Below are 26631 nucleotides of genomic sequence, written 5' to 3'. Positions count from 1 at the left end.
ATAAAAGCGTCAGCTAAATGAAATGTAATGTAATGTAAAAAAGTGTGGAATCATGATTAATCCAGACGACAAGAGGACGAAGGTTTGAGCTCATCCTGAAGCTTCTTGTTTGTTGCACTCAGAGAGCAGCGCAGTGTTGCGCACATTGATACATGCAGCCCTAACATGAACCACAAGTACCTCAAACATGTACTCGAGTAAACCTACTTAGTTACTTGTGCAGACATTTGTTAACTCTGCTGCTTTTAGTCACCAGCTGATTGTTTGTAACGGTTTGTAATAAATCACTGATATTTGTTCCAGTTCTTGATTTGTATTGATTGGGACTCTTTACGACCAAGATCTTATAAATCTTTGTTCTCTGTCTCTGTTGGAACGACACGTCCTAACCTCCTCTTTGTTACCTTGAGGACTGGGATGTCAAACTCTTGTAATGCTGAGGTAGCATGCTGAGTCGTGAGGTCACGGTTCGTCGTCTTCCTCGCTCACCATGGTGTCCAGTTCGTCGTCTTTGTGCTCGATGATCTCTGTTACGAACTCCCTCTGCTGCTTCTCCAGCTCTCGCAGCTCCCCCTGCAGGCGCTCCAGGTGAAGTGCTCGCCGGTTCCTCAGCAGGCGGCCAGGGAACGGGTTCATGTCGCTGAAGGCGATGCTGGTCAGCCTCCTGAACAAATACATAACCACAATCACCAGATGGATCAATAACAATGGCTTGATTATTGATTCATGTTTTTTATATTTAACTATTAACAGATTCTGTCACTTCCTGTTTCTCATCGTCTGAAACCTGACAAGTGATGAATTCACTCACACACACACACACACACACACACACACACACACACACACACACACACACACACGGTTGAGTTATCACTGGACTGAAGGTACCTGCTGTCAGAGATGGTTTTGGTGCAGAAGCGCAGGTACTGGTAGATCTCCGCACTGTCGTGGATCCTCAGGATGTCGTCCTCTTTGTATTTGAAGATAGCAAGAGCGTACCTGAAGATCACCTGTTATTCACACACAAACAGGGTTAACCCTAACCCAGGTAACACACACACCTGGTTTGTCTCCAGTGTGAGGGAAGCATGTCACCCTTAATTCTTATAGTGTGGTTCTGGTTTCCGGATTCCGGTTCCCTCTATCTGCCATGATTTCGTGGTGCGTTCGTGTGACGTACCTTGGTGCCCTCATACAGGAAGGCATCCCACAGCGGCAACAGGATGTCACTGGGCAGACTCTCTACAAAAACCACCAGGAACCAGTTGAAGGTGATCAAAGACACATCGACGCTGTGGTCATCAAAATGAGACGCAAGGCGAGGAAGCTTCTCTGCCAGGAAGTCCTTCAACACCCGCTGGTCTGCCTGGACACACAGTCAGAGAGGCTGATAAGTAAATACATCAATCAGAGAGGCTGAGGACAGGTGGATAAATGAGTGTGTCCTCTGACCTGAGAGGACACCAGGTTCTTGGTGTAGTAGTCTTGAGGCATGAGGATTTCCACCACAGTAACCAGACACCAGAAGGCGTCTTCTTCACTCTGGAGCACGAGCAGAGCGATAGCAGCCAACCTGAGAGACGTGTTTTAGCAATTCTGACAAACTGTAAATGAGCCTTTCCTGCAGAGGAGTCAGGTTCACGTGTACAAGTTCAGAGAGAGTACAACACCTGCACATGTGTGTACCTATTGAGACCCTGGCAGTAGCCAATAGCAGGGTTCTGCCAGGAGAAGGCCAATAAGATGCGACGAAGCTGCTGGAAGGCGGGGCTGGAGGGTGAGGAGAAGAGCTGATTGGACGTCAAAGTTCTGTGTAGGTCCAGCTGGATCTGTCTGGAGGCTGGATGAGAAGATGTGTGACTCTTCTCACACAGCTGTAGACACAAAACAGAACATACAGGTGTTACAGGTGTGAAGTGGTGAGGACAGGTGGTTGTCTCTGATTACCTGTTGGTAATGCCGGGGCTGGCAGTCTCTGATAGTTCTGGTTCGGGCTCGGACCATCCAGTGCCACAATCTCTGTCGGTACTCGTAAGGAACACCTCCACGCAGAAGACCTTTGAGCTCCGGAGAAGGAACCAGGTCGTCATGTGACCGGCCGGCCAGGTACTGAGCCCAGCGGCTCAGCAGGGGGCGCTCAACCCCCTCCTGCAGGGAAACAGTCAATCCTGAGTCTGCTGAGTCGCTCCAACACACTGAGGCAACAGCTGATATGTTAATTGATTCAGAAATGAATTGTTTATTGATGGGTCAGGTGACCTGACAGCCGCCTGCAGTGGAAACATCAGTGGAACCAATGAAATGATCAATAAACTTTAAAAGAGTAGGTGATCAGAGGACAGGTGGACAGAGGACAGGGGATTATGGAACAGGTGGACAGAGGAATGTTGGACAGAGGACAGGTGATTAGAGGACAGGTGAACAGAGGACAGGTGAACAGAGGACAGGGGATTATGGAACAGGTGGACAGAGGAATGTTGGACAGAGGACAGGTGATTAGAGGACAGGTGATTAGAGGACAGGTGAACAGAGGACAGGTGAACAGAGGACAGGTGGACAGAGGACAGGTGATCAGAGGTAAGGGGGTTATGGGACAGGTGAACAGAAGACAGGTGAACAGAGGACAGGTGAACAGAGGACAGGTGGACAGAGGACAGGGGCTTATGGAACAGGTGGACAGAGGAATGTTGGACAGAGGACAGGTGGACAGAGGACAGGTGGACCGAGGACAGGTGATCAGAGGACAGGTGAACAGAGGACAGGGGATTATGGGACAGGTGGATAGAGGAATGTTGGACAGAGGACAGGTGAACAGAGGACAGGTGAACAGAGGACAGGTGGACAGAAGACAGGTGGACCGAGGACAGGTGATCAGAGGACAGGTGAACAGAGGACAGGTGAACAGAGGACAGGTGGACAGAAGACAGGTGGACCGAGGACAGGTGAACAGAGGACAGGGGATTATGGGACAGGTGGATAGAGGAATGTTGGACAGAGGACAGGTGAACAGAGGACAGGTGAACAGAGGACAGGTGGACAGAAGACAGGTGGACCGAGGACAGGTGATCAGAGGACAGGTGAACAGAGGACAGGTGGACAGAGGACAGGTGAACAGAGGACAGTTCAAACCTGGTGCAGCAGGTTGTGTGATCGGATCTCGAGCGCCTGGATCTTTGCCAGCAGCTTCATGTCGTCCAGCTCGTAGTCGGGGATGATTTTAAAGCCGTACTCATCCTGTTCCCTGAGGATACACCACAAATTCATCTGCCTGGGATTCATCAGTTTACCAAAAGGATCAATAGGCTGAAGATCAATAATCTCTCGACCGGGCCATGTGCCTGGAAAAGGATCATATTTATCTTTGCGTCTCATTCTGACTCTGGAGGCGTAGGATATGCACTGAGCACTTCTCTCTCTCTCTCTCTGACTCACCTTGTGATACTACTGTTGTGTTACCCCAGAAAATATTCAATATTAATATTAAACTTTAATTGATATTAAAGTTCAAACTTTAATAAACCTTCAAACTTCTATTGGTGCTGATAAGTTGAGTGTTTTGTGTCACTTCTGGTTTCGGTGTTTGTGGATCGACCTCTGATCTTCTCTATTAATTATGCTGTTCATACAGAATCATCTGGAGTCACATCTACACTAGTTCTGATTTTCACACTCATTTCTCTCCGTCTCTCAGCGAATCACTAATTCACAGTCAGTGAATAGTTCACTTCTCCTGTCTGGGGTTAGCTTAGCACCTTAGCTTTAGCAGGTAATGGTGGCTTCTCCCTCTTACTCCACTGCTCAGTGAGCCTGATGTAGATTAATATATCTAAACATATCTATATCCATATATCTAGCCCTAAACCAATAAAACCATAGACTATATATAAATACATATACTTATATATATCTAGCCCTAAACCATAGACTATATATAAATACATATACTTATATATATCTAGCCCTAAACCATAGACTATATATAAATACATATACTTATATATATATAACCCTTAACCATAGACTATATATAAATACATATACTTATATATATATAACCCTAAACCATAGATTATATATAAATACATATATTTATATCTATAACCCTAAACCATAGACTATATATAAATATATATACTTATATATATATATAACCCTAAACCATAGACTGTATATAAATACATATACTTATATATATATAACCCTAAACCATAGACTATATATAAATACATATACTTATATATATATAACCCTAAACCATAGATTATATATAAATACATATATTTATATCTATAACCCTAAACCATAGACTATATATAAATATATATACTTATATATATATATAACCCTAAACCATAGATTGTATATAAATATTTATACTTATATATATATAGCCCTAAACCATAGACTATATATAAATACATATACTTATTTATATATAACCCTAAACCATAGACTATATATAAATACATATACTTATATATATATAACCCTAAACCATAGATTATATATAAATACATATATTTATATCTATAACCCTAAACCATAGACTATCTATAAATATATATACTTATATATATATATAACCCTAAACCATAGACTGTATATAAATACATATACTTATATATATATAACCCTAAACCATAGACTATATATAAATACATATACTTATATATATATAACCCTAAACCATAGATTATATATAAATACATATATTTATATCTATAACCCTAAACCATAGACTATATATAAATATATATACTTATATATATATATATAACCCTAAACCATAGATTGTATATAAATATTTATACTTATATATATATAACCCTAAACCATAGACTGTATATAAATATATATACTTATATATATAACCCTAAACCATAGACTGTATATAAATATATATACTTATATATATCTAACCCTAAACCATAGACTGTATATAAATATATATACTTATAGATATAACCCTAAACCATAGATTGTATATAAATATATATACTTATATATATAACCCTAAACCATAGACTGTATATAAATATATATTCTTATATATATCTAACCCTAAACCGAAGCTCCCGGTTCACCACCAACATGTCCATGTTTCTGATAATGTTCCCCGACAGCCGCTGAGGAACAACCTCTGGTTATTGGTGACTCTATTCTGAGAAACTTGATGTTAGCGACACTGGCGATCACAGTCAAATGTTTCCTGGAACCAGAGGGGGCGACATAGAGTCATATTTCAAACTGCTGGATAGGGTCAGGGTTAGCGAGGTCTACCGGTTGTTTGTTTACCAAAAACTCATTGTAAGGCCATGGTGGTCGGAAAGCTTGATAAGTATTTTGTGAAAGGAATGTTATACATGGATGAGCATGTTTCCATCAACACTTGTGTACTATGTACACATTTGTGTACTCAAACTGCGTTAAAACAACATTACTTGGTCTTCGTGAACAGAAACGATCTCAAGTCTATTTGCATCTAGATCTGCGATCTGATCACGAGACGCATGTGGGGCCACATGTTCAAACCAGGGGTGTATGGGGCTGTTGACCCATGGTGGTTGAAAGTTGGGTCCAGGGGCGGGTTTCACACGAGGTGTGAAGAAGTGAAGTCACTAGGAGACTGAGTTCTGGAAGCTCTCCTTTGTTCTGAAGACAACATGTGCACTGACTTTGGATACACATGTAGGCCCATCCATTGTTCACCAATAGTAGGTCTAGTACTAATCCCTAACCCTATAATACTCAACAATTATTATTATTATTATTGTTACTATTATTATTATTAAATGAACATCGCTGGTATCATTAATAACATCTTTACATCTATAAATATGATGATTACACAACCGCTTCTATATTTTATATAATATTTGTTATTATAGTGTGGTTGTAATCTGGTTGTAATATTGTCAAGTTTAATATATAAAGTGCCTTCAAAGAATGATGAAGATGATGAAGAGGATTGTTTTTACCTGTTGGTGTTGATCTTGGCGACGCTCTTCAGCTCTACTTTCAGAGCGTCCTCAATCATCTTCTGAACAGCCCCACGTTGGACCGGATCCAGAGATTTGGTCTCCTGCAGCTTTTGGAGGACACCCAGGCAACGGCTCTCCAACTGACAGTTACTGGCCTCCAGGTAGGCACACTGCAGCCAATCAGAGGGAAGGACACAGAAAGGTCACCTCCTGTTGTGTTTGATTAACACAAAAAAAAGGCTGAATACCACTTGGGTTCAGGTTCCTGTTCTGACCCACCTTCTCCATCAGGCTCTTCTCTTGTTCTGAACTTTTCCTCCACAGTTTCGTCAGCTGATAAATCTCAGAGTTTAGAAATGTATTCTGGGTTTTATACGCTCCGATATCGTCCTGAAGGAGAGAACACACACAGAGATGACAGATGACTGTAGAATCCACTGATACTGGATTACAGATTACACACCTTCAGGTTCTCGTTCTCCTGCTGAAGCTGTTTGAAAGCTGGAGAGTCTAGAGCGCCACCAGTGGACGAGGCGGAGCACGGCAGGTTGGACATACAGACGGTCACCTGATCAGACAGCTTAATGATCACCTGACAGGAAACAGGGTTCATGTCAGCCGGACATCACTCATCATCAATTATTGTTTTTCTACACATTCATTCTTTCATTCTCGATAATTGATCGATCACATTAATCAGACTCAGCTGATGACATGTCACATGATCTCTTATGTAAAAATGATGAGAGAATAAAGAACAGAGGGACGACAACTGTGATTGACTCCACATCTGGTTCACCTGTGCTCCCTCCTCAGGTGTGATCTAACCTCCTGCTTAGCGTTGTTCTTGTCCATCAGTATCCTGACGTTATCCTGCAGCTCGGCCAGCTGCACGTCTCTCTGAGCCAGACTCCTCCTGGTTACCTCCGCCTCCGTCTTCGACTCCTCCAGTCGGCCTTGCAGGTCAGCCACGTGCCGCTCTCGGTGTCGAAGCAGCTCCAGACGTTTCTGCTCATCCTCTGCCGCCAAAAACTCTGCACAGGTTCTTTTCTCCAACTGAGACGCCTCCAAGGCTTTATGGAGGATCCAGACTAATTCCTGGAGGAGACACAGAACCACTATCACATCATTGACTGTGAGTTAAGACTAAAATAAACCTGGAAACAAAGAAGCATTGGTCCTGTCACAGTATAGTTTGTATCAAACAGAAGAGGACTATTTACAGTGAAGGATTATTCCAGAACAGAATGGTGAAGGGGAGATGAATAAAACCGCTTCTTATCTGATCACCTTCTGAGCTTTGACCTCCTCGATCAGCATCTGTTTGTCCTGCTTCTGGTGGGACGTACGTTCTGAGGACGAGGATGGAGTGTCTCTGCGGAGGACCGGCATGGTGGACAATCTGAGATTGTTTGTCTCCTTGCTATGACTGTTAGGCAGTGACGAGCATTCCCTACTTTCTGATTGGATCACTGGAACTGCTGGCTCAGCCAATGAGAGCATGTGACATGTGAGAAGTGATTAACATGGCAAAAAATAAAGTAAATATCAAGATCAACAAATCCTGATTCAAGATCAACAAGTCCTGAATCAAGTCCTTAGTCAAGTTCCAACAAGTCATTAGTCAATTAAAGATGCATCAGGACCCAGAAAGTAATCTAAATAATTTATAGAATTATTAATTACTTTTATTACTCCAAATAAACCTTAATCCTATCGCTGTAGTACTGCAGTAGTACTGCAGTAGTACTGCAGTTAAAAATACTGTAGTTAACTGTCGTACAGTACGTACCGGTGGTGTTAATGTGTGCAGGGGTCGACGGTGGAGCTTCTACACTAAACACACTTCGACTCCACTCCTGAGACGATCTCTTACGAAGACTGTGGACCGAGTTCCTAAACAAAGAAAAACTACATTTGTTTTTGTATCATCAGAAACGACACACAAAGCTGAAGCTCATGGGAAATGTAGAGGTACAACGTCACAATGACAGAAGTGTCATCGGACTCTCAGCTTACACGTCTCTTACCTCAGTGACGAAGAAGATGAAGAAGAAGAAGAAAGAAGAAGAAACCTCTAGAACACTTAAAACGTCACAGAACCTGCTGAGGTCACTCACTGCAGCTCAATCAGCGGATGTTTGATTGACACATTTGTGATCTGCTTTCGTTGTGACGAAGCGTTGGCGGCATCCTTCCCCACCAGACCCAGAGGGCTCCTCCGCACCGGCAGGAAGTCATCTCGAGGAACGCGAAAACAGAATTACTTTACAACATGTAAGTGTACTACCTTTAAGTGCACTACATGTACTTGTACTACAAGTAAGTTTACTTTGTGTAAGTGTACTGTAAGTGTTCATGTACTTCCTATTGGTGTATGAGCTGAAGTATCTGATCTGAGTCCGTCCGATTCTTAAAACATTTCCTGTTTCTTTCTGACTCGTCAGGACACGACCACATTCCAGAGAACCAGGTGAACCAGGTGAGAACCTCCACACTCAACTCAGCTGATCACAGGAAACCTTTCCTCAACCATCTGATTTTCACTTTTATTTTTAATCTTTAAAATTCAGAGGAAATTTTCAGACCCATTTGAACTGTTTGTATGTAAATAAAAAAAAACACTTATTTAACATATCGTGTGTTAAATAAAACCCCTTTTGTTCATTTGGGTTTTTTGAATAAAAATGAATCATTAAAAATGTATTTTACATACGTGTTTATACAGTATGTCTCACCTGTATTGTTGTTGTTATTGGTCGAGTCTGGACAGGAGGACGTCTGTCTGTGCTGCCAGCGTTTCACCTGCAGCTGCTGCAGCCAATAGAGCATCAGCTCCTGAGTCAGCGCCTGGGGGGGAGGGGTGAGACGATGATGAGGATGGTCTGTATTTATAAAGATCTGTCTATAGCACTTTCCTCTCGATGACACACATTTACCCATCCACACACACATTCAAACCTTGAGTGTGAAGGTTCGTTCCTGTGTCTCGATGTGGAATGTGCCTGTCTCTGCGTTTAGTGGATAAGTGAAGGTAGCATCTCTGAGCTCCACTCGGCCGAGCGGCATCACATCCTGTGGTGTTCGGTAGTAGAACAGCTGGTTCTTTTGGTCTTCATATGTGAACCACCGTTGCTTCCAGGCCCTCAGGGGCCCCCCTTGTTTCTGCAGGAAGCCGCACAATTTGGGCTCACCTGAGGAAGAATCCTGAGGAGCCAGTGTTGGTGCTTTGCTGGGCTGGGTCTGATCGGTAACTGGAGGAGGAGGAGAACCATGGTGGTCCTGCTGGTCTCTGGACTTGTGCTCCTTCTGGTTTTGTTTTTCGAATGATTTACTGAAGACAGTTAAATCCTTCGTGGGCTCAGGGGGGACCTGGGTTTGGTCCTGAGTTTGATCTGATTTTGGTTGTTCTTGCCAAAGAGGGTCTGGGTTTGGTAGAATGGTTTTTGGTTGCTTAGGTTTTGGTTCATCTGTTGCAGAAGACTCTCCCAGGTTGTGTTTCTCTTTGGGATGAGGATCTTGTTTTTGTTGATCTGGTGGAGTTGGAGGTCGTTTTTGTGGATTTTGTTCATGTGGAGAATCTTCTGGTTCCTGTGTTTCTGAATGATCATGTTTGCAGAGTAATTTAAGAGGATCTGGCTTTGGTCGATCTGGTTTGGTTCTAGCTGATCTACCTGGTGATATATTACCAGACGGATTTTCTAGTTTCTGTGCTCTGGTCCGAGCCTCCTGGTGGTCTGGTTCCTCCTCAGTCCCTGGAGCTGGTCTTTGGTGTTCCTGTGACTTTGTGCTCTGCCGGTCTCCATCCTTCATCTCATCTTCAACATGGCCAGAGTGTGAGCGGGACGATCCATCCATCCTGGAAGAAAAGAAAATAGAAGTTTAGTTTTTATTGCATGAGAGATTCAGAGGTTTTCTTCTTCTTCTGTGGTGGAAGTTTGGTGGAGAAGAGCGAAGCAGTTTTTCGTACTATGTACCGCAAACGTAGTGTATTTCCCTTGTGTCATGGCGTCATGGTGCCTCAGCTCCACAGTGGAACATGTCACACACACACACTTACACACACACACACACACACACTTAAAGTTTCTATTGCACATTTCCCCCTTGTGGCACTAATAAAATATTTCTTATCTTAAGTACTCTGTAGAGTAGTGAGTACCTGAGGTACTGGGTACATGTTGTACAGGTGTAGTAAACAGAGTAAATGTACTTTGTCTCACCTGAGAAAAGGGGGCGTCACATAGACACACCTGGGTGGGAATGGATCCGGTTTGACTGACAGCTGCAGGAGTTGTTTTCTTCTTCTTCTCCTTCTCTTCCCTTCCTCCTCCGGTCTATCCTGATCCCCCTCTCTTCTTCTTGTCTTGTCTTGTCTTTCTTTTTCTTTCTTTTTCTTTTCTTCTCTTATCTTCTCTTCTCTTCTCTTCTCTTCTCTTCTCTTCCTTCCTTCTTCTCCCTTCCTTCCGCTTACCCTCTTTTTCTGCTCAACACACACCACGTCCGTTTTTTTGGTTTTGGTTTCAAAATAAGAGAGGGTTTTAAAGTAGCTTTTCAGAATAAAGTGTATGTTACAGCTGCTTATGGTACTTTCTCATTCATGGAACCATGAGACCAGCAGAGGGCGACACCTGCTCCTACATGCAGGTTTATATCATAAAATAATGTGTTAGTTCTTCTTTAATAATCAATAATCAACCTCTTGCATCAAAAAACCTGCCAACGATTTAGATTTCAACCTAATTACAGACTCCTTCTACTGTACTACTCTGTATCAGTATGTAGTACAGTGTAGTACATGCTAAGTGCTTCTACTCTATTACTCTGCACTACATTGTATTACTTGGAGGAGATGGTTAAACGGTTGTGTGATTGTGAATAAAAGGATCTGCTGATCCTCCTTACGTCTCTGATGTCCCCGCTGATTGGACTTGGACAGCAGGGTGACCTCTGATCCGGCCTGATGATAATGAGAAGTATGATAGATCGGTGTCCAGAGGGGAAGCTCTGTCTCCTGAGGGAGGATCGTACTGGGTAGCAGCACCCGGGGACGACAAGCAGGACCAGAACTGTCCCCTGGATGGCGTGACCATAGCTCTTCCCGTCGTCCAGTAGGCTACACAGCCAAGCGACCTGGTAGAAAAGGATGACCACAAAAGGCAACCAGAAGGTCGGCAGTTCGATCCCCAATCTTCCCAGGCTGCATGCCAAAGTGTCCTTGGGCAAGATGCTGAACCCCAAATGGCCCCCCATAGAAAAACAAAGTGCTGTTAATAGATGCACTGTATGAATGTGTGTGTGAATGGGTGAATGTAAAACTGTAGTGTAAAGAGCTTTGAGTCATCAAGACTAGAAAAGAGATTTATAAATATAAAACCATAAAACCATAAAACCATTAAACCATTAAACTATAAAACCATAGCCACGAGCCCCAGACACGACATTGATTCAGACATGATGCGTTGAAGCTTCAGCCGGGTCCCAGTGTTCCTCCTGAGCTGGTGCACGTGAGCAGCCGTCAGGTTGATGAACAGCACGGTCGATGGCAGTGGTTTGGTCCTGAACACCAGGAACCACATTAACATTACAGGCCTGCAGAGACCAGAACCCAGGACACATCATTTGTATGTGGACCTGCAGAGCCTCAGATTACAGACTGACCCACAGACAGAAGACGTATGGACGAGTAGGAACACTGATCATCAGAGACTCTACAGACCAACAACAGCAGAGACAACAGCTGTTTGTTTGTCCACTTCCTGTTGTGTAGTCTGAATGACAATAAAGGTCTTTTTCACTTAGTATCAGCGTGAGAATGTTATCTGATCTTAGTGTGGGCGTGTGTGTGTGTGTTTGTGTGTGTGTGTGAGAGTATCGTCGGTTGTCGCGATACTTGGTCTAAATCTCGTCCACCTACCATGAAGTCCCCCTCGCCCCCCTCCCCCCGTACTGCGCATGCGCAAAGCAGCAGCTCAGAGACGAGGCTCGAGCCTCTTCACGGTCCAACCTGAACCGGAACTGAACCGGAACAAAGACCCGATCATCAACCGCATCCCCCCGCCGAAGCCCCGGAGCAGCCCCGGAGCAGCAGCCTGGACAGGACCGGAGGACAGCGGAGGCAGGCGGGGTCGGTAGAGCGGGAGTCCGCCTGTCTGTCCGCCGATAGAACGTGAGACAAAGCTGCTTCACACCGTTAAACACTGAGTCATGGTCGTGGAGACAACGGAGAGGACAGAGACATGATGGTGTCGTCCAGATGTGGACCTGTTCGGATGCCATGCACCTGACAGTCTGAACCCAGGGTTTAACTGTCCGAGGACACAAGACGAAACACGGGGGTGAATTATCTGGAGGACAGAAGCATCTGTAGGACACTCAGAGACAGAATCACCTGGAGGACACTCAGGGACAAAAACATCTGAAGGATACACATTGGCACAATCATCTGGAGGACATTTTGATGTGGAGGACTTTAGACATGCTTTTTGGGACATAAACTGAACTGGGATATCGAAGGACAAAGGGACATTTTAGAAATCAGTCTAAGAAGACATTCATCGACAAATCAGGACATTAAGGTTAACAAACGGTGAGACATTAAAATATAAGAATTTAAAGAAAGAAGATGGACATTAAAGACAAAAAGAACAAGTCAATAGTCTTTTAAGGACAGAAACTGACATCAGACATCAGAAATATTGAGACTCAAACATCAGGGACATTTTCAATTGGACAAGAGAGGATAAAGGAGAGAGAAGACAGACAGAACGCAAACTTTAAAATGGACAAACAACAATAATCAGAGGACATTAACTAAGATTAGGATTGGACAACACATAGACAGTAATAATAAACTTATTAATACAGAGCCTTGTTAACAAAGCAAAAACATCATTAGACACAAAGAGTGAAAGAGACAGACATGAAGTTACATAAAGACAAGATGAGACATTAAGAGATAAAGAGATATGAAGACACAAAAAGTAAGATGAAGGGAAAGTGAAGACTGAAATAAAGTTTTTTTTAAATACATACAGTTAGACTATGGAAGACTTTAATAGGAAAGAGAGAGAGTGAGAGTTACTAAGGGACATTTTGATTTGATGTTTCTTGAGGACACTGAGGACATAAGAAGCATAAGACAGAGACAGATATGTCAGAGTAAAAACATTAAAAGACTTTTTGACCTAAGACAAGACACAGCACACAGGACATTTAAATGTAAACAAACAGAAACATAAGAGATGTTTCATGAACTAAAAGACATAATTGGAGACATTGAGACAGTTTGAAGACATGGATGAGAGACAAAGATTTATATTAAAATAGTATTTTAAAAAGAGACATGATGACAACACTCAGGAGGACAGCATGTGTTGTTCTAAAGGTTTCATTTTGTTTCCTGACAGTTTGGATGTAAGGAGGATTGAGAAGACGACATCATGTCCCTCAGGTGGACTTATCTCCCGGTTTCACTGGTCCTGGTCCTGGTCCTGACGGGTTCTGTGTCCACAGCTCGCTCTGACAGAAACATGGTGTCCGAGGAGTACGTGGGCGCCACTGTTAACGCCACAGCGCTGGACGGACGAGGACACAGCGTCCACATGATGAGCAGTGACGATGGGAAGTATGGACAGAATTCTCCCAAAGTGAACACCAGTGGGGTCGTCATCGCACCTGCACCGCATCATGGGGGTGAGACACCTGAAGACACAACACACGGCTGAGGACACAACACACGGCTGAGGACACAACACACACCTGAGGATACAACACACACCTGAGACACAACACACACCTGAGGATACAACACACACCTTAAGACACAGCAAACACCTGAGGATACAACACACACCTTAAGACACAGCAAACACCTGAAGACACAACACACACCTGAGGACACAACACACACCTGAGGACACAACACACACCTGAGACACAACACACACCTGAGGATACAACACACACCTTAAGACACAGCAAACACCTGAGGATACAACACACACCTTAAGACACAGCAAACACCTGAGGATACAACACACACCTGAGGACACAACACACACCTGAGGACACAACACACACCTGAGACACAACACACACCTGAGGATACAACACAGACCTGAGGACACAACAGACACCTGAGGATACAACACAGACCTGAGACACAACACACACCTGAGGACACAACACACACCTTAAGACACAGCAAACACCTGAGGACACAACACACACCTGAGGACACAACACACACCTGAGGACACAACACACACCTGAGACACAACACACACCGGAGGATACAACACAGACCTGAGACACAACACACACCTGAGGATACAACACACACCTGAGGATACTACACACACCTTAAGACACAGCAAACACCTGAAGACACAATACACACCTGAGGATACTACACACACTTGAGACACATCACACACCTGAAGACACAATACACACCTGAGGATACTACACACACCTGAGGACACAACACACACCTGAGGATACAACACAGACCTTAAGACACAGCAAACACCTGAAGACACAATACACACCTGAGGATACTACACACACCTGAGACACATCACACACCTGAAGACACAATACACACCTGAGGACACAACACACACCTGAGGACACAACACACACCTGAGACACAACACACACCTGAGGATACAACACACACCTGAGGATACAACACACACCTGAGGATACAACACACACCTGAGGATACTACACACACCTGAGACACAATACACACCTTAGGACACAACACACACCTGAGACACAGCAAACACCTGAGGACACAACACACACCTGAGACACAACACACACCTGAGACACAACACACACCTGAGGACACAACACACACCTGAGACACAGCAAACACCTGAAGACACAATACACACCTGAGGTTACAACACACACCTTAAGACACAATAAACACCTGGGGTTACAACACACACCTTAAGACACAACACACACCTGAGGACACAACACACACCTGAGGACACAACACACACCTGAAGACACAATACACACCTGAGGATACAACACACACCTTAAGACACAGCAAACACCTGAGTACACAACACACACCTGAGGACACAACACACACCTGAAGACACAATACACACCTGAGGATACAACACACACCTGAGACACAACACACACCTCATGACACAACACGTACCTTAAGACACAACACACACCTGAGGACACAACACACACCTGAAGACACAATACACACCTGAGGATACAACACACACCTTAAGACACAGCAAACACCTGAAGACACAACACACACCTGAAGACACAACACACACCTGAGGACACAACACACACCTGAAGACACAATACACACCTGAGGATACAACACACACCTTAAGACACAGCAAACACCCGAGGACACAGCACACACCTGACACAACACACACCTAAGACACTACACACACCTGAAGACACAGCACACACCTGAGGACACAACACACACCTGAGGACACAACACACGCCTATAGACACAACACACACCTCAAGACACAACACATACCTAAAGACACAACACACACCTAAATACACAATACACACCTAAAGACACAACACATACCTAAAGACTCAACACACACTTAAAGACACAAAACACACCTAAAGACACAACACATGCCTGAGGACACAACAGACACCTGAGGACACAACAGACACCTGAGGACACAACACACACCTGAGGAAACAACACACACCTAAAGACACACACACACCTGAGGCAACACCACACACTGTGGACACATCACACACCTGAGGACACACACACACCTGAGGACACACCACACACCTGAGGACATAACTGATTGATGATGACATTTGTTAATAACTTTTTAATTGAATCTATTAATTAATTTAACGACCGACTCGTTAACCTGTAGCCATGAGAACGACAGCAGTGAAAGGTTTTTAACAAACACAATCAGCACAACTCCTGAAGATGTACTGAGTGTGTGCAGTGCACTGTAGTGCGTGCGTTGTGTATATGTATTGTGTAGTGATGCCTACAGTGTGTTGTGTGAGACACTGCGGAGGCTCCAGCAGCTGAAGGTCGCGGTGTCTCTGCTCTGGTGTCAGATTTCTGTCGGACATTGAGGACACTGCAGCTGCAGCTCGTACTGGTGAGCATCTGATCAGAGATCAGTTTCAGCTGCAGCTCAAGACACCAACACACTGTCTGACCTGACCCACGATGCAGTGAACAGTTTTTTTAATCAATGAAACCGAATCCATCGAATTCACCTCCATCAGCTGGTCGCTGGTTCAACTCCCGGTCCGACAAGAGTCTCCAGTCTCACTGTTTTATAACAGAATAAAGATGTTATTAATGAGCAGCAACAGTTAATATAATGGTGAAGTGCAGTGCATTATGGGAGTTCCCCCAGCGGTATAGACCTATAGCAGCATAACTTTGGGATGTTTCAGGAGCTGATCCAGAACTGTAGGCTTTATCACAGAGGAAGGTTTTAAGTTTAACCTTAAATGTATATATGGTGCCTGACTGTAGAACCCAGAGTGGGAGATGGTTCCACAGGAGAGGAGCCTGTTGGCTGAAGGTTTTACCTCCTGTTCTACTCTTACTGACTCTAGAACCACAAGAGAACCTGTATTTTAGGAGCAAAGTGATGGTAACCATGTTAATATTGTATCTCTTCGGCAGCGGTGGACCGGCAGGGCTGCGACCCCAGCACTCGTTTCCTGGTTCCTCCTCGTGGTGTCCACTGGGTGGCACTGCTGCAGAGAGGAAACTGCACTTTTAAAGAGAAGATACTGAAGGCGGCTGCCTACAATGCCACGGCTGTCCTCATCTACAACAACTCCACCGACGAGACGGTCAAGATGGGACATGAAGGTCAGAGACATTTTACTGTCACATTGTTGGCAAAGGGTTTAAAGGGGAATAATTCAGATCGTTTTTGGTGTCAACAAATATAATTTGGGACACTACTTGAAGGGTTTACAGGCGCCAATGTTCCGAAAACTCTTTAGTTTTCTGTAGATTCAGCTCCTGCCCCCCCTCACTAGAAAGCCCAGTCTGCTCTGACTAGCCAGCAGGCCCAGTCTCTTGTGATCGGTCGGCTGCTTCCAGCGCCTATTAGATGTCACAGACATTGAGCTTGATCAGAAGCCGGAAACAGGCCGGTGCCGGCTGATCTGCTGAGACGCTAAAACACTGAATGACATCAGCCTACATGTATCACAATGTGTGCACAACATGTAAATGTAAAGGTCACCATAATGAGCACAAGCAGCTACACTCGCCACCCCCCCCCCCCTCTCACTGTGATTTGTGAGTTATTTTCCTTAATTCACTAAAAACAATGAGGACAATGAAATCTACAGCCTTATTTGCCTCTTTCTCACTCTCACCTATAGCTCCTCATTCGATGGTTTTTGTTTGTGTGTGTTTGAGGTTGTGTGTGTGTGCATTATATCATGAATCAAGCATGACACATTTGTGGATGTTACAAGCCCAGTAGTAATGGAGGACGTGGTCAAAGCCACCCCTTCCAGCGTTTTGGGTTCACAAAGCTGTCTGCCACCCCAGATAAAGTTAGAAAGTGTGGGAATGTTCTGAAAAAGATGTCGGAAGTTAGGAACAATGTTCATTTTAATCTGGGTCGATAGCCCATCGACACAATGTTCCATTTCATGTTTACAATTGTCCAATTTAGATTTTAGATAAAAGATGAAAAGAGCAAGTAACCCAAGTGTCTGAAGTTTGAGGTCCCATTCCTAAAGGAAACATCAGAGTTTAAATGGAAAACCTAAATAACATTCAACTTCAACTTCAATAGGTGGAAGAGACAATAAAGTGTCAGTTATATAAAGGACGAGATCATTGGCATATAATCAATCAAATTCAATCAAATTGTATTTGTATAGCCCATATTCACAGATCACAGTTTGTCTCATAGGACTTTAACATGGTGAGACATCCTCTGTCCTTCACCCTCAACAACAGTCAGGACAAACTACTAAAAACCTGTTAACAGGTACAAATACATAGAAACCTCAGAGACACATGAGAGGACCCGTCTCCCAGGACGGACACAAGTCAACAGAGGTCAAGTGAAGGAGACATCAACATTAAAGTTTTCAGCAGCATTGATGAGGGTAGACATCTAGAAGGATAACTTCAATACTATGTCAAACAGTCCTGCTGCATCATAGTCTCTGGTCAGCAGCCAGCAGGACCATGATCCACCATCCAGATCAGATCCACTAGAGTCCACAGTCATTGTCCACTCAGTTAGGATCCATTATCAGCTGCAACCTCGGTCCTGGTCCACCACCATTAACTGATGCCAACGATAAAGGATCCGCCATTATTATTAAGATCATTCAGCACGATACAGAATCCACCAAACTGGATCCACCACCGCGACCTCTGATGTGTGATCCACAGATCGTAATCCATGATGATGTGGCCACAGAGGCCCTGGATCTGCGGGTGATAAGGCAAAGGGACTCCGGGGAAGAGGTCAAGGGTCAGAAACATATACTGATGAGATATGAATTATTTGATGTGATAATGATTTGAGAAGAGGAAGGAGAAGTTAGAGAGAGAAGCTCTGCGTGGCATGTGTCCCCCGACCATCTAGACCAGGGGTAGGCAACCTTTACTATCGAAAGAGCCATTTCGCCCCTCTTCCCCCAAAATTAAATCTGTCTGGAGCCGCACAACATATTTGATAACACAGGTTATAAAGTTATATATATATATAAAGTTATATAATATATATAAAAACTATAGTTTGTTGCATTTATTAAATAATAGAACGACAATAAAAAAACTGTTGACATTAAATTCTATTTTTACCTGTTACAAAATAGGAAAACACCAAACTCTTATGAATTGGAGAACAAAATACATGTGTGGGCCTAGTTTGGAATAAATTAAACACAGAACTCAGCTTTTTTTGCTCATCTCCAGCTTGGTACTTTTCAGCAGATGCTGTGGGCTTGCTCTAGAAATATCTTACAACATTACGTTTCTTATTGTTTGCTAATTCCTCGTCACATATCAAACATACATGTAAAACAGCATCGGTGGCAGTGAAAGCAAATTAATCTGTCCACGCAGAATTAAACTATATTTTCCTCCCAGACTTTTTTTTGCTGGGATTTATCCATGATTAGTTTACTGAGGCCGGGGGTCGGAACTATAGATTAGCGACCTGCAGGGAAGAGCGCCGGGACGTAATAGGATGTGACGCATATTTTAGTTTCTGAAATATTAAAACAAAACGTGAGAGCAGCTCAGACTGGAGGCCGACACAGAAACTGCAGATCGGTACAAACCACCTGCAGCTCTGCTCTGATCAAGAAGCTTAGGCGCTGATCTCTGATCAGCTGAGACCAGAGTGAGCGGGGCTCAGGGCGGGGGGCGGAGCCCCGGCTCTGTGTGTGTGTCGGCTATCTGGGAGCGCGCTCAGCCGCACACACACACACACACACACACACACACTGTCACCCGCTCCTGGTATTTCATGACGGCCTGATACGATGATTATTTAATAAATGAACGTGAATGTGACGTTCACTCACGTTCATCATATGAAATAACTGATTCGTTACGTTCATCGTTCGCGAAAAATATGCGCAACATGCACTGCACAGGAGCCACTGCAGAGGGAGCCCCTGCAGAGGGAGCCACTGCAGAGGGGCTGAAGAGCCCAGGCGGCTCCGGAGCCGCAGGTTGCCGACCGCTGATCTAGACCTACAGCAGCATAACTAAGAGCAAGTCTAACACGGACTGGACCAGCTCTAACTATAAGCTTTATCGTAAAGGAAGGGTTAGGAAGGTAATGGCACCTTATGAACCCTCGCCTCTGATTATTTCCTTGAAGAACCACATGATATGGGGGGTGGCTCAAATACTAAAGGGGACCGGGGGGCATCCCTGTCTTGTTCCCCGGTGCAGAGAAAAATAATTTAAATGCATCTCATTAAATGACTGTCAAATATTAATTTGATCCAGGAGAAGAAAGTGGGTCCGAACTCAAGTCTAGAACGGGTGTGTAAAGGAAGCTCCACTCCATTTGGTCGAAAGCTTTCTCAGTAACCAAGAAAACTATAATCTCGGGGGAGGAAGTGTATATTATATTAAAAGTTGTATTTGAGATATTTGACGTGAGACGTATGACTGACTTGCTCGGTGAGCCAGGAGTCTGGAGACCGACATTGTGTTGCAGTGTTATACAGTTTACATGATGAATGAAAAAAGATTCTTGTCCTACCTGGTTCTGATCCTGTACTTGTAACTGGTTCTGGTTCTGAGTGCAGGTACTGGTGACACGGTGGCAGTGATGATCACAGAGGCGTATGGTAAAGAGATTCTGGCTCACCTGGACAGGAACCTGACAGTCCTGGTCTCTGTGGTTGTGGGTCAACGTCGTCCCACAAAGAACATCAACCGAGGCTCGCTGGTCTTTGTCTCCATCTCCTTCATCGTCCTCATGATAATCTCATCGGCCTGGCTCATCTTCTACTTCATCCAGAAGATCCGCTTCACCAGCGCTAGGGACCGCAGTCAGGTAACACGTTAGCTAGGGTTGGGACGAGGACTGCCAGCATCATGATGCCACCCCCCCCCCCCCCCCCCTTGTTTGACACTGACAGAGGGTTGCAGGTTGCCACGCACACGCTTCAACTTCAGTGTCCGATAGAAAAATATAGTGAAAACTGGAGATTGTGTTCCTTTTGGGTGTTTTCATACATGTTTGGACCCTAATAAAGTCATTTTTTTGGTTTTACCTGCTCTGTCAGAGCCAAACAGCGCAAGCCTCCATCTCCATATACAGCTAACAAGCTAATATTAACATAACAGGCTAATATACAGCTAACATGCTATGAGGCTAATATCCACACCTCCTCTCTTCTGTAGAACAACCCTTATCACCTGACTTGATGATCAGACTTTATCATCAACATGGACAACAAGATTTGTGTTTGATGTTTGTCTATGAAGTTATTTATTAAAATGTTCTCATATATATATAAATACTCTGTCTATCTATATCTGTGCTCTATGTCTCTCAGCGTCGTCTCGGTGATGCGGCAAAAAAAGCCATCGGGAAGTTGAGGACGAGGACGGTGAAGAAAGGAGACAAGGTAAACGCTGAAATGTCCTTGTTTCACTGTGTCAGTGTCCATCATTAAGTCATAACGCTGCTGAGCCTGCTTGGAGGTCGGACCCACAGGGTCAGGTGTTTGTGATATTGACCTTTAAGCTGTCGGTCGGATGAACAACCACTCACAAGGTCAAAGGTCGCACGAAGAGCACAGGACAGAGGTGGAAAGATGAACCAGAGACTCAAACCCAAGAGACAAAAGGAAATGAGTTTTTCACAGTGAAGCTGTTGATGTTAACGTGTTCTCCTCCATCTGTGTTGTTGTAGGAAGCTGATCCGGACTTTAACCACTGTGCCGTGTGTATTGAAGCGTACCAGCTCAATGATGTTGTTCGAATTCTTCCCTGCAAGTGAGTCTGAAAACATCAGAGTTTAAGTTTACTGATGCACTGTTGGATGATCAGATAAGATAGAAGTTTATTGATCATTCACCAGGGAAATTCATTTGTTAAAGCAGAATGAGGTAGAAAAGAGAATAATAAAAAAAAGATTGTATAGAATATGTACGTAATATATACACTTCTCTAGAAAAATATTGTTTTCAAGAAATCGACTTGATTAAGTGCAAGTGAGGTTGTAAACCTATCCTGATAATATATAGAATAATATATAATGTGAATAAAATTGTCTCGAACACAGAACCCTGAGGAACATGAACTTTGGTGCTCACAGAGATTCCTCATGAACTGGACTCGATCTGATAAATAGGATTTAAAGCAGGTTAGAATGGTTTCTGTTCTAGTCCCTGCAGTGAGACGTGATGATCGATAGTGTTGAGATCCAACAGGACGAGGACAGACAAACATCTGAAGCTATGAGAGGGTAATAAGTGACTTGAACTAAGGCTGTGATTGGCTCTAAACCTCGACTGAAAGTCTTCATTTACATTATTTCTCTCGAGAAATTCTAAAAGCTGATTGGCTACAATTTTCTGAAGGTTTTAAGAAAGGATTAAATATGAGAAATTTGGCATATATGTAAGCAGCTCTGTTAACTGGATGGGATGTTCATGATTTACAGGTTTTAGGTTTGTATTTTATTAGTTTGTTCACCTCTCGTTCTCAATAACGTGTTCTCCTCCATCATCTCCGCTTCACTGCCTGTTACTCGAGCGAGTGGGGGGGGGCCACTCCGTGAGTGCAAACTCCGCCTCCCCCCCAGAGGAGATGAGAAAGAGACCAGTTCAATGTTTGAGGCACAGATGCGCACTAGTGCGAGCAAGAATATCTGTAGTCACTCTTCACATTTTTGGTCGCATGTGCGCATGTTTTTTTGTATTTATGAATTGCCTCGAGGGCCGGACCAACTCGCTGACCCAACCGTGGGACGATTCCTCTACAGGACAATCTGTGGGACATCGTCCTCTGCTCCCTCCTGGCTGGTCTACCTGCTGCTGCCATCCGACCTCATCCAGAAGCGGGGGGGTAGACTGGACCGATCCGTGCTGCTGATCGGTCCAGTCTACACCCCTGCCCGTTCACTTCGCTGTGCATCCGCCAATCAGCTTGTTGCTCCCTCACTATGAGCACTACTCGCTGTCCTGGCTCCTAAATGGTGGAACGAGCTCACCATTGAAGCCAGGAGAGAAAGTCCACTCAAACTTCAGACTACACTTTGGATACAAAATTATTTTGTATCCAAGTAGCGATTTAGTAGCACTTCTATGTCACTTACATGTAGAACTTTCTTGATGATTTCTTGAAAATTGTACTTTCTTGATTCTTGTACTTCTGGGTTTGTTCCTTCGTGGTTGATGCACTTATTGTGAATCGCTTTGGATAAAAGCGTCAGCTAAGTGAAATGTAATGTAATGCTCTGATTGGTCACATAATGTGTTTCCAGTCCGTCTCCTCAGACATGTCTCTGTGTCTCTGCAGACACGTCTTCCATAAAATGTGTGTTGACCCGTGGCTGAACGAACACTGCACCTGTCCCATGTGTAAGCTCAACATCCTCAAAGCGCTCGGCATCCTGGTGAGACGCAGGCGACATTAACGACTTGCTGTATTGACTGAATGTGACTGATATGTCACCTGTTCTGTGAACCTCTTCAACCTGACCCCTTCCCTCTGTTCTCAGACCAGTCTGCCCTGTGTGGACAGCGTGGAGTTGGACGTGGAGCGACTGGGTGTCAGTCAGGCGTCCAGCAGCCAGAGGACGCTGCTGGGTGACAGTAACCAGCCATCCATCAGCTTGGAGCCACTCAGTCCCCCCCACCCTGAGGCCACACCCAGAACACCTGCTGATATCACCGTTGCCGTGACCAGTAAGACCACAGCTCAATACTGAACATTTGAATAGTTGTAGCTGCACTGATGTTCATTGAACACAAACAGCAGTGGTTGCTAATCATCGAATATGGAATTGATTGATTGATCGATGATCATTCATCTTCTTCTAATGATTATGTGTTTAAGGTGAATAATGACATCTGTTGCACTTGTGTCCGTCCTGGAAGAGGGATCCTCACATGTGGCTCTCTGAGGTCTCTACCTTCTGTGGGCCCTGTTGAAAACAGTTTTTCATTAATCTCGTTGAGGGTTAAGGGCAAAGGATATCCACCTTGTTAAAGCCCTATTAGATATATTATGATTTGTGAATATGGGCAATCATATTTGGTTACAAATCCAAATAAAATTTGATTGATTGATTGATAATGAAACCGATAGTTTATTCTTTACTTTAACCTACTTTAAAGATTGAATTTTAGCTAAATTAGTTTTGTAACCTTTCCCATGATGCATTTCATGCCCCCCCCCCCCCAAAGCTTTTATCATATATATTGTTCTAAATAATCAATGTCTTACGATATATTGTGATTCAAATGATCAATAATTGGAACAATTGTTTCAGCTCTGTGTATCATGATCAAAACGTTTAATGAAATAATCAATTGTTTTTTAATTATCAAATCCCTTTTTCCATCTCCTCAGGCGGCGGTCACTTCTTCAACAGGAATTCGATGTCTCCTCGCAGCATCGTCAGTGAGATGGAGCTGCCGGACCTTCAGGCCTCGCTGGACCTCTACGACGACAACAAGTCATGAGGCCATCGTCATGTTTACCCCCCCCACACACACACACACACATCACCACTAGGGAGGAGTCTGATAACAACATCCTGGATCAGCATCAACTATTGACTCAGTTCAGACCTGAATCTTTCATTTTTAAATTTCTCCAGAAGAAAATAAAGAGCTGCTGGTCAATATTTTAATTGAACTGCTTGAGCTTAGGAACCAAAACCTAAACTGGGTTCTTCTGGAAGAGCCTGAGTCATGTTGTTCCTGAAAAGTTCAGTTAACCCTAAAATCATTCCAGTGTTCTCTTGACAAGGTTCCTGGAATCCCAAACTTCCTAATATGTTTCCTCATCGAGTTCCTGGTTTCTAAAAGTATCCTACAAAATGTTGTGAATTACTTTAAAGGTCCTTAAAAGGTTCCTGATTTCTTTAGGGTTCGTTTGAATACGTCCTAGCCCCCTTATACATGTTTGAAGTATTTATTGGATTCTAAAAGGGATCTTTGGTCCCTGGAAAACTGGCTAATATGTTCCTGCATCAGATGAGATGCTTCACCTGGAAATGTTTCTGTGCCTAAAGGAGTTCCTGCTCTGAGTTCCTAACATGCTTCCTGGAAAAGGCTCCAAAATTATGAGGAAATATTTTCAGGAATTAAAAAAAAAAACGGTCCCTGGGTTTTTGGTGCTTTATGATTCTGCAAACTTTTCTGAAAAGAAAATCCAAGTTCAGGGGTTAGTGGTTAGAACATTAGAACGCTCCTGGAGAAGTTGCTGAGTGCCTGAAAGGTTCTGGATGTCTTGAAATGGTTGCTGTACTCCTGTTCCTTGAGATGTTCCATGGAAATATTTCTCAGCTTTTTACAGATTCTGAGAACTTTTCTGACCAGAACCAGAGCAGAAGGGCACTGGGCCTTCTGATTGGCTGACTGATGATTACAGAAGACACTGCTGGACTCTCTGAATCCTGGATCAGGATCAGAACTCCTTGTCTGTAAATACTGTTTGACCTGTTTATCATCAGCCTGGAACCAGGAGTTGGACCTGAACCCTGATCCTCTGGAGGAAACAGTCATGGGAACCCTGCAGTAGTTGACTGAGATATTTGATTTAAAGAAACAGTTGTTTCAGGAGACCTTCATTGTTACATCACACTCTCTTCCGATTGGCTCACAAGTCGGGTGACCCACGATGAGTCATGGACACGTCTCCTTTGGGTTTCCTGAAGTGACGGACTGCTACTTTAAAATGTATTTAATAGCTTCTGAGCTACTCAATGTCTAATAATCAGATGTAAACAGCATTATACAATCTATAACCTGATCAATCGATCGATCAATATAATCTCTGAAGTTACCTGAACTCATCTGTGTCATGTGGTACTGATGACGAAGCTGATGGTGACGACAATGATCAGGGTAACAATTTGATGAAGATGATGGTGATAAAAATGTATCATGGTAACAGTGCGATGATGAAGATGATGATGGCCGCGATAGTCATGGTAACAATGTGACGATGATGATGGTGAAGAGTGTTCTCCCTCACTGCAGTGTGTTTACTGCCTCAACATTAAAGTGTCATTAACATGAACTCTGTCTGTTGAACTTCAACATGATGCCATGTTACAGGGTTCAGTCTGTTCACAGGATCCCATTCATTTCAAAATCATACAAATATCAATACTAAAAAGATAAATAAAGATGTTCAAATATCAGTATAAAAGTAATCAACTACATAATCATGACATTAAAATAAAACAATTCATCAAATATATTAGATATGCGCAGATAAGACAAATGCATCTATCCTGATGGTTCGCTGGTTCAGAACATTCCTTGCTGGCAGGACATATTTTGATGGTCTAGCAAAGCATTATAACCTTTTCGTGATTCTACAAGGTTCCATTCTTGGTCCATTATTATTTGGCCTATATATACTACCAATAGGAACAATTATTAGTGACCATGGTGGCAGCTATCATTGGTATGCTGATGATATTCAGTTAGATCTATCCATGGTGCCAGATGACTTTGATGCTCCGAACTAAATTATAAATTGCCTGTTTAGCATGGAAAACTGGATGAGCAACAATTTTTTCAAATTAAATGAAGATAAAACTGAAATTCTTGAAATTGGAACTGGTGATCAGAGACAAAACATTAATAGCAATCTTGGAAGTCTGGCGCATCACAAAAAATCTAAAGTAAAGAACCTGGATGTCACACTTGACTCAGAACAAGATTTTAATTCACACAAGTAATGTCACAGAGATTTACTTTAGTCATTTCAGAAACCTTGCAAGAGTAAGACCGTACCTTACTCTGGAAGATGCCAAAAAGTAATTGTACATATTGATATATTAAGGATTACACTGGCTTCCAGTGTCACTGAGGATTTAAAATTTTACTTATTTTTAAGTGTCTTGATGGCACAGCACCCTCATACATCTCT

The 26631-nt window shown here is 43.5% G+C and overlaps 2 protein-coding genes across 3 annotated transcripts; one reads left to right on the top strand and one right to left on the bottom strand.

Moving 5' to 3' along the window:
- Positions 1-48: 48 nt before the first annotated feature.
- On the bottom strand, positions 49-10438 carry tbc1d2 (TBC1 domain family, member 2). Of its 2 annotated transcripts, XM_062393950.1 has the most exons (17): positions 10208-10438; positions 8946-9843; positions 8723-8834; positions 8105-8225; positions 7777-7880; positions 7275-7465; positions 6813-7082; positions 6448-6576; positions 6264-6374; positions 5982-6154; positions 3133-3244; positions 1951-2151; positions 1690-1877; positions 1456-1576; positions 1184-1369; positions 892-1013; positions 49-664 (listed from the first exon to the last, which is right to left on the bottom strand). In XM_062393950.1, exons 2-17 carry the CDS (start codon positions 9840-9842, stop codon positions 463-465), a joined length of 3240 nt encoding a protein of 1079 aa, XP_062249934.1. In that variant the 5' UTR covers position 9843; positions 10208-10438; the 3' UTR covers positions 49-462. The 2 variants fall into 2 exon arrangements, 1 of the variants encoding a protein (XP_062249934.1); XR_009921744.1 differs by lacking the exons at positions 49-664; positions 892-1013 and having other exon boundaries at positions 1232-1369; positions 1674-1877.
- A 1511-nt stretch (positions 10439-11949) lies between these two features.
- On the top strand, positions 11950-25770 carry rnf130 (ring finger protein 130). Its single transcript, XM_062393806.1, has 9 exons — positions 11950-12573; positions 13394-13679; positions 16684-16875; positions 20313-20563; positions 21069-21140; positions 21428-21510; positions 23038-23134; positions 23240-23426; positions 24094-25770. Exons 2-9 carry the CDS (start codon positions 13427-13429, stop codon positions 24204-24206), a joined length of 1248 nt encoding a protein of 415 aa, XP_062249790.1. The 5' UTR covers positions 11950-12573; positions 13394-13426; the 3' UTR covers positions 24207-25770.
- Positions 25771-26631: the final 861 nt, after the last annotated feature.

This window comes from Platichthys flesus, chromosome 8 (assembly GCF_949316205.1).
Source record: "Platichthys flesus chromosome 8, fPlaFle2.1, whole genome shotgun sequence".
Classification (NCBI taxonomy): domain Eukaryota; kingdom Metazoa; phylum Chordata; class Actinopteri; order Pleuronectiformes; family Pleuronectidae; genus Platichthys; species Platichthys flesus.
Note: the sequence above shows the minus strand (reverse complement) of the source record. Positions and strands in the feature narration are given on the sequence as shown.

Excerpts from the sequence above, each read along its gene's own strand:
- tbc1d2 (XM_062393950.1), bottom strand. The coding sequence starts at position 9,842 with ATGGATGGATCGTCCCGCTCACACTCTGGCCATGTTGAAGATGAGATG. Across the intron at positions 7,083-7,274 it reads AGGAGGTCAAAGCTCAGAAG|GAATTAGTCTGGATCCTCCA; the intron begins GTGATCAGATAA and ends TGTCTCCTCCAG. Across the intron at positions 6,577-6,812 it reads AGAACAACGCTAAGCAGGAG|GTGATCATTAAGCTGTCTGA; the intron begins GTTAGATCACAC and ends GTTTCCTGTCAG.
- rnf130 (XM_062393806.1), top strand. The coding sequence starts at position 13,427 with ATGTCCCTCAGGTGGACTTATCTCCCGGTTTCACTGGTCCTGGTCCTG. Across the intron at positions 16,876-20,312 it reads GGTCAAGATGGGACATGAAG|GTACTGGTGACACGGTGGCA; the intron begins GTCAGAGACATT and ends TTCTGAGTGCAG. Across the intron at positions 23,135-23,239 it reads TCAAAGCGCTCGGCATCCTG|ACCAGTCTGCCCTGTGTGGA; the intron begins GTGAGACGCAGG and ends CTCTGTTCTCAG.